The sequence below is a fragment of the Alexandromys fortis genome, unplaced genomic scaffold, assembly GCF_014885135.2.
Source record: "Alexandromys fortis isolate MF-2015 unplaced genomic scaffold, M_Fortis_MF-2015_v1.1 scaffold_17, whole genome shotgun sequence".
In the NCBI taxonomy this organism is placed as follows: Eukaryota; Metazoa; Chordata; class Mammalia; order Rodentia; family Cricetidae; genus Alexandromys; species Alexandromys fortis.
The window spans coordinates 13,420,182-13,429,391 of NW_026067896.1; the positions used below are offsets into that span (position 1 = coordinate 13,420,182).

The following is a 9,210-nucleotide window of genomic DNA, read 5'->3' on the forward strand; positions in this document are numbered from 1 at the left end:
TATTTCAGGGGTTAAGCTAGCTGGGAGGTTGGACATGGCCCACGCCTCCTACAACAATCCAAGTCTGGGTAAGAGGCTTACTTGGGCTTTCTGTGTTAAGCCACTGAGTAAGTACTTCAGTCCACACTGGCATATTGGGTGGATGATGTTTTTAAAGAATTAATGAGGTTATTTATGTCAAGCAAATATAACAACAACACATTGCCATTCACAATGTAATATCTGAAATAGGAAAATTCATATTGTGAAAATTCTCCCACATAGGAAGTCATGCTATTTTATCATGAAAACTACATTCCTTAATGGAGGAAGTATTTTGAGGGGAGAGAGGGGAAATTTTTTACTAGATTAGAGAATTCCAAGGACTCTAGCCTGGACCGAGCAAGAGAAACATTTCCACCATAGATGTTTGTTCTCTTTACACTTGCACGTTTTCATCCAATGTTTCTACAGCCCTGCTCAGTAGGAATTCTTTGGTATTCTGATCATTTCTGAGTTAGAGAGGTCTGCACCACTCCAAATTGGAAGAGTTGCCCCTGAGCTTCTGAGTCAAAAAAAAAAAAAAAAAATGGGGGCAAGGAGAGAAGAATCGAGAACATCAGAAAACTTCCTCCAGCCCAGGTTGAATCTGGCATCTGCTCTTGCTCCATCTACACCAAATATTTATGTATATGAGCATAATGACCTCAAATTAGATTTTCCTCTCCAATTTGTTCTAAAACCAGCATTTCGTTCATTGGCTCTTCTTCAGAAGCCTTTTTGGTAATAGTGTTTCCTGCTGAAGTCTGCATAGACTGCCGTGTTTGTTGAATAAACTCAATTATTAAGTGTGCTGTTCAGAACTTTGCATGATAATTTGCATCAATACTGCCAGAAGTAGGCTTTCCTCCCCTAGGAAGCAAGTATGCCAAGAAAACATTATGAATTTTCATTTTTATCTTATATTTTACCTCAAGACATATTCTAGTATCATGCTTAAGATTCTTTTTTCATTAAATAATATGATTTACTTCCTTACAATGGTATTGAAAGGAGGCTGCTAGTTAGTTCCCAGTTGCTCAGACCCCCAAAATAATTACACAGAAACTATATTATTTAAATAACTGCTTGGCCCATTGGCTCTTGCTTCTTTTTGGCTAACTCTTACATATTAATTTAACCCATCTCCAGTAATCTGTGCATCACATGGCCTACCAGCAAGGTTTCAGAGTATCTGTTTCTGGTGGGGCTACATGGCTTCTCTCTAAACTCTACCTTCCTTCTCCCAGCATTCAGTTTAGTTTTTCCTGCCTACCTCTATTCCCTGAACAGGCCCAAGATGGTTTCTTTATTAAGCAATGATATTCACAGCATACAGAGAAGAATCCCTCTTCGCCTCCTCTTTTCTGTTTAAATAAAAAAGGAAGATTTTAAATTTAATATATTAAAATTACATAAAAAAACAGGCATCAAGCAAGTATTACAGTTACTGTACCTATAAATTCTTCAATTCCATAAAAGACTCCAGAAGGACATAATATTACCTAAGTAAACAAGATGTGTATTATTCAAAACTCTAGAATTAACAGAGGCATCTCATTGCCTGAACAGTCACCCAATGTTCTTCTGTACTATTGGGACATCCATCTTCAGCCTACAGGTCCATAGTATCTGGCAGACTTTTCCACAAAGCAGTAAATTTCAAAGACAGTTCTGCCTATATTGGTAGTTCGTCAGTCACTTTCTTCTGCATCCTGCAGAATGTCTGGCAGACTCTTTGATGAAGCAGGAACCCTGAAGGACGATCTCACATTTAGGCAAGTTCAGCAGTCATTTCTCTGTGGGTCCTGCATGTCCAGTTCATCAAACAGTCCAGGAAAGAGCAATTTGTTGCCCACATGGATACCAACTCCAAAGGAGCCTCTTTGAAGCCCCTCATCCTCTTGAAGTAGATTGGTGCTGCCAGGAGCAGATAAGTCTCACTATTTTGAAAAGTCCTAATTTCTTAAAACAATTTTTTGTCCTAACTTGTGTATATTTTTATTGATTTTTATTGAGCTCTACATTTGTCTCTGCTCCCCTCCTTGCCTCTCTCCTCTCCTACAACCCTCCCCCAAGGTCCCATGCTCCCAATTTACTCAGGAGATCTTGTCTTTTTCTACTTCCCATGTAGATTAGATCTATATGAGTCTTTCTTAGTGTCCTCATTGTTGTCTAAGTTCTCTAGGATTGTGTTTTGGAGACTTGTTTTCTTTGTTTTATGTTAAAAAAAAAAACACGTATGAGTGAGTATATGCAACAATTGTGTTTCTGTGTCTGGGCTACCTCACTCACAATAATGTTTTCTAGCTCCATCAATTTTCCTGCAAAATTTAAGATGTTGTTATTTTTTCTGCTGTGTAGTACTCCATTGTGTAAATGTATCACATTTTCCTTATCCATTCTTCAGTCGAAAGGCAGTTAGGTTGTTTCCAGGTTCTATCTATGACAAACAATGCTGCTACAAACATAGTTGGGCACATTTCCTTGTGGCGCGATTGAGCATCCTTTGGATATATACCCAAAAGTGGTATTACTGGATCTTGAGGAAGGTTGTTTCCTAATTTTCTGAGCAATCACCACACTGACATCCAAAGGGGCTGTACCAGCTTGCATTCCCCACCAGCAAATGCAGGAGTGTTCCCTTTTCCCCACAACCTCTCCAGCATAAATTGTCATCAGTGTTTTAGATCTTGGCCATTCTTACAGGTGTAAGATGGAATCTCAGAGTTGTTTTGATTTCCATTTCTCTGATGACTAAGGATATTGAACTTTTCCTTAATTGTCTTTCAGCCATTTTAGATTCCTCTGTTGAGAGTTCTCTGTTTAGGTCTGTACCTCATTTTTTTATTGGATTATGTGTTCTTTTGATGACAAATTTCTTGAGTTCTTTGTATATTTTGGAGATCAGACCTCTCTCTGATGTGGGGCTAGTAAAGATCTTTTCCCATTCTGTAGGCTGTCATTTTGTCTTGTTGACCATATTCTTTGCTTTACAGAAGCTTTTCAGTTTCAGGAAGTCTCATTTATTAATTGTTTCTCTCAGTGTCTTTGCTGCTGGGGTTATATTTAAAACATTTTAAATGCCATATTCTGAAGGTTTCTTAAAGATTTGAAGAATACCTAACTATCTGAAATACTTCTCTGTATATCTAGAAAATCTAACTAACATGACTACAAGCTGGACTAACTATTATATATGTTTCTTTATATTTCTTAATTATACATTCACAATACCTTAATCAAGAGCATATATATATATATACATATAACAAAATGGACTTCAAATTTATATCAATAAACCAAGATCCGTAAAAATGCAAATCTCTATAGCACGTGTCAATTCATTCTTTCTGGTTACCACTTGTCTTTGCTGATGGCCTCTTCTACCTTTTCAGGGTGAAACAAAGATCTTAAAGCTAAAGAATCTTCGGCCTCAGGACTATGCTAACTACAGCTGCATTGCTTCAGTGAGGAACGTGTGTAATATTCCAGACAAGATGGTATCATTTAGACTTTCCAATAAAACAGGTATGAAATCATCACTGTATTTTATATGTTTATTTTCTAAAACTAGTTTTTAGAAACCTTTTTAACCTTCTTCTAGGCCTGTTGATGGCTACAGATGAAGAGAGTCATAATTTTCCCGTCAGACATGTTTGACATACCTCTAAACAAGGAAAAGTAACACAAAGAGACTGTGTGATGTTACTATATATGGAATAAAGAAAATCTAATATTTTAAAATATTGTAGTCATAAGTTTTACAAATTAGCCTTTGTGCCATTTAAAGAGAGTTTTGAGGAACATTGGATTTTTCATATAAAACTTTACCATCTTATTTTCTGAAAATATCTTATGGTTACAAAGCTAAATAAGACTCATTTTTGCTATTTTTTTAAGTTAAAAATGTAATGGGTAAATTCAAGCAGGTTTCATCAGGAGACTTCTTTTGTACAAGAAAGAATTAATGTGTTGAATTGTCTAAAACATCTAGAAAATACATTGTTTCTTCTCCCAGCAAAGAACTGATCAGCAAATTCCAGCCAACTTATTTAGTGAAAAGATTTGAGTTTAAGATTTTATAGAAATAGTTTCCAAAGTACATTTGTGCTTTTGTTTTGTATCTGTTCCATTCATTTGTATCTGTTCAAACAAGTCGCTAAAACTTGAAATGACTATTCTTTTATTATTTCATTTCTTTCTTTTTTTCTTAAAATATTTATTTATTTATTATGTATACAATATTCTGTCTGTATGCCCGAAGGCCAGAAGAGGGCGCCAGACCTCTCTACAGATGGTTGTGAGCCACCATGTGGTTGCTGGGAATTGAACTCAGGACCTATGGAAGAGCAGGCAATGCTCTTAACCACTGAGCCATCTCTCCAGCCCTCTTTCATTTATTTCTCAATAATTTTTTGAGATCCTATTGTGTGTCAGAATTGTGTGAAGGAATATTGGCTAAATGGCCTTACAGTAGAAAATGCTGTATTAACCACAGGGTGAAAGTCAGTCCAGGCAAATGTAAAAATAGTGTGCGATGAAAAAAAAAATCAGCTTTACTAACTAATAAGGGTGTAAAATACTTCATAGAAAATGTTTCAGAAGTACCATGGACACAAAAACTGTTTAAGGACCAAAACATCAAAAATTAAACTTTGTTGCCAAAGTCTAGAGATTCGCTACTTCACAATTCATGAGGTGGGGAAGACTGAGGGATATTAGGCTTGAAGAGTTATTTAGGATGGCCAGCACTTTAACTTGCTTTGAGTTACTGAAAAGAAATTCAAGCTGAAGTCAAAGTGTTTTATTAGATACAAATATGATGTCTTACTTCATCGACAATATTAGAGTGGAAAGTGACAGAATCCTGAAAGCCCATTGAAGCAGCTAGTTTTTTTCTCTCTCTTTTATTTTTTAGGCTTGTTGCTAGAATGACTGTTTATAAGAAGAGCCATGGCTACTGTTTTATAAGGGCATGGTTTTTTCCATATTGCAAATGTTCTGTTGAAGCTGTCAGCATTCTGTAATTTTTCCCCTACACTAAAGTAATGACTAATCAGAAAACAAATGATAAGCTTCTTTATAAATCATGTTTCGGTAGATCATCTTATATTGGTATTTATTACAAATGAGTATTGAAACTGTGGGAAAAGATTGGGGTTATGTATGCCTGCAGGCCAGAAGAGGGCACCAGAACTCATTACAGATGGTTGTGAGCCACCATGTGGTTGCTGGGAATTGAATTCAGGACCTTTGGAAGAGCAGGCAATGCTCTTACCCTCTGAGCCATCTCTCCAGCCCCTAAGATTGGGGTTATGGTACTTGTTTAAGGCTTCCAATAAATGCAATCAGAGGCATCATTTGCCTGACCTTTGAGAGGTCAGACCATTCATGAATACTTCTTTCCCATCTGGCTGTGCTCAGATTTGGGAAGGTTTGTGCATTTCAGGTACATGAAATCATAGTAGCTTCCAAAGTGTATCCAAAGAAACTCAGCTCAGACCATTTTCACGCAAGTGGATATGTAAAACAATAAGCCCCGCTTACTGTTCTTCTGACATGAAAGGGAAGCATGAAAATAAGGGACATAATCAATATCATCAGGCATTCTGTTAGAAACTGTGGGGGTACACACAAAATAGTAAACCTCTGTTTTGCAACGTATTATGGAATATATGCACACTTTAAAAAGATAAAAAGTATATTGTGAATGTTGCAATAGGCCTGGCTAATGTCCTCTGTAACAAATACACTTTTAAAAAAGAAATTTGGAGATTTTAGTCCTAGTAGAGAACAAGCAACAGACAAGTATAAATTTACTATGAACTTTTTATGAGAATCCCTGTGGTCATTTGAACTTGTTAATGAGGACCAACCCGAAGGCCTGCTTATACAATACTCAAATGGCAGAATGAGCTAATATAGAAACAATAGCTTTGTTGATAATTGTTATTCAGAGTTCTTATAGCAAAGCAGTTTCAACATGAGTAGAATACTGGTTCCATTCTATACCTGTTGAAGCAGGATTTTGGTGTGAGACCTAGGAATATAGAATTTGAAATAAGTTTAAATTATTGTTTTGGATGAGAAGATAATGCCATTGTTATCATAGTATTTTAATGAACTCATTCCATTCTGTATAGATGAGCTTTTGTTAAAGAAATCAAGTTGCTAGTGCATTTACCAAGAATCATTTGAAAGGTCATAATCATCTACACATTACCCAGAAATGGGTTATCTTGACTTTCTCAGAATGAATTAGCATTGCAGTTCAAGTCCAAATCAAATTAAGGAAAATATTCAGTATTTTTTGATCCTCAGTGATGACATACTATAAAAACATGTCTTATCACAGTATATATTGCATTTATCCCAATTTTCCTAACCCTGTAATGATCATTCATACCACGTTATATAATTATAAAGTAACATTTTTATTTATCCTGGTCACTCATACTGACCAAGTAACACAGTCCTGTAGCTGATTCCAGAGAATGATGATTTGAATCTCATTTTGAAGAAACATTACAGTCCTTTTCTGGTAAACTATTGGTGCAATTTCATTTCTCATAGTTGATTGAAATAATCCACTTAGATTTGTAAATTTATAATCTCAATAAATATATGTGTATTTTGAAATGATCATAATTATGATAACTAAGAAATTATTTAAAATATGTACTACAACATAAGGGTGCATAGGAATTATGATAAATTTTTCATTTATTTTAATGTATTTCAAGCACTTATATGTTGATATCTCATGATTTCAATGGCAACTAAGAATTAAGTAGGCTATCTATATTAGGATGAAAAACATGTTTTGTACCTGCCTGAGAGGTGATGAAGAAGCCTATAAAGAAACAAGACAGGTGGGGCTAATTTCACTTAATTATATAGATTCCTTGATTTAGTCTACACAGCCTTAGCATTTATAAAAATTACATAATTCAGATGCCTTCCTTAAAAGTGGGTTACATCCAGAAAGAAATGTGACACAAAGGTGATATGCAGTAAACAAGTAGCAAACTCCCATACTCCTCTGTGGCTGCTCTTTCTCCTCCTCCTCTTCCCTCACCTCCTTCTTCCTTGCACACCCTTGCCCATCTCCTTCCATCTCTCCCTCTCTGTCTCTCTCCTCTCTCATTCATTCTCTTCCATCTGTCCTCAACAATTATCACAGAATAAACAGATTCTAGAAAAGCTCTCTTGCTTTTGTTTTCTGCTATCGTTATTATTTAGTGTAACCGGGAGTTCACTCACAGTCAGCCACTGCTGTGACGTGCAGTATAAATCACAGAATAATCTGTGTTTTTCTTTTCATGGTGGTCTCTTTAGTTTAGAGGAAAGCAGCCTACATGTCATAAGAAACAAAGCATTATTTTAGTCGTAGGACTTTAGTAGCCAAAGTTACAAAACAAAATATATAAATACTTCTTTGTATGATATGCACATTATCAGAGATGCCAATTTAAGGTCCAGAAAAGTTAAGTATTGGAAAGTTTGCTCTTACAGATGCACACTGACCTTAGCCACTTTCCTTAGCCAGGATGCTTTTTCCTAAGTTACTCTATTTATCTGGCCATCACAGAATCTAAGTGATAATTATTGATGATTAGAATCTAGGCATGATATCATACCAACTGTCATTTTTATTAGAAAGATGGATTTTATGAGATGCAACTACAACAGATATGATGTTGGCCTGTATCAGACTTCATGGGTTGCATTATTCTGATGCCACATCCTGAAGGCACAAGCAGCAGAAATGCATATTGTCATGGTTCTAGAGGCAACAAATTGCAGGATCAAAGTGCCATCTGTCTGGTAGGAGCTGTCTTACTGAGTTGTCATGGTTTTCCTATCACTGGGTGGTCACATGACTTTTCCTCTGTGCTATTTGGAATGAAAGCTCCATATACATTATTCATGTAAAGACATTCTTCCGTAGATCAGCATCATATTTCTTATACATTAGTTAACTTTTGATTTATTCCTTTTGGTTCATTTCAAAATAGAATTCTATTGTGATTCTTTATATCTCTATATATTTTGTTTTGGAAAAATGGGGAGAAAGCAAATCTTAGGAAAGAATGAAGGTTGAGCCTTAAGAGAGACAGACATGATTTTATTATGGTACTCTCATTATTTTTTGAAAGCAGGGTAAAGATGCTAATGCTATTATATGACAGTGAAGTATGCATTTTTCTGGTTATAATTTTGTATATATCTAAATTTAGTACATGAAAGACTAGGAAAACTTTTGCCTTTTGTTTTTTTTTAACCTTTGAGCACATTAGGATATTGGGAGCAAGTAATTGATGTTACCGGGAATAAAAAGGTTTTATCAGCATATATGCTGGTGTTTAACAGTAAATATTGTTAGACTGTGTTTGGAGATAACATGTTTTCCAGGCCAGGCATGGTGTTTTGCACCTACAATCTTAGTGCAGTAGGATTATGGAGAGTTTGATACCAGTTTGAAATATGTAATGAGTACCAAGTCATAGAAAACTAAATGATAAAGCCTGTCTCTCTCAACAGGCTCTCCATAGGATGGGGTGGTGTACAAAGTGCTTTTCTGTAAGTGTTTTCATTCGAAAACCTAGGGTGCTAATTTTGCTTCTTTAAGTTTAGAGACATTAATTGGCTTCTGTTTTTGATACTTCTTAAAATTAGAGATAACAAAAGCAAAAAGTAATCATATTGTTTGCTTTTATAGGTAGGAAATCTAGATATCTAAAACATAAAATTATTTGGCATACAGAAAATATTCCTAAATACTACTTATGATAGGATTTATAATCCAAATAATAGAAGAAAATATATGCTTGCAATCATCACTCAAGCGAAGATGATAAAGGAAATGTCATACTCCTGTGGTTGCTTATTTCAACCACCAACGACTAATCTAGACAACGTTCATAATGCTTCATGTTCATTATTAATGGACTACTTTCTTACAAATAAACACTATTTCTCAGAGAAATCTGAGGGTATAAATGCTATGCGGGATATATTTGTATGTGACCTATATCATTGACTCGATTTTTAAATATAAATATAAAATATGACTTCTTGAAATAGTTTAGTTTCTATGGTCAACAGAAAATAGTCTCAAAGCTATCTTTGGAGATTCTTTGTCATGTAGTGTCATATAAGACTTTTCTTTCTTTTTTTAAATTTTAT

At 35.2% G+C, this 9,210-nt stretch overlaps 1 protein-coding gene across 1 annotated transcript in view; it reads left to right on the forward strand.

Moving 5' to 3' along the window:
* Positions 1-9,210, forward strand: part of Mdga2 (MAM domain containing glycosylphosphatidylinositol anchor 2) — a 687,020-nt gene that overhangs the window by 454,728 nt on the left and 223,082 nt on the right. The window contains 1 exon segment of the mRNA XM_050163190.1: positions 3,417-3,549. Within this exon segment, the coding sequence (XP_050019147.1) occupies positions 3,417-3,549 (133 nt within the window).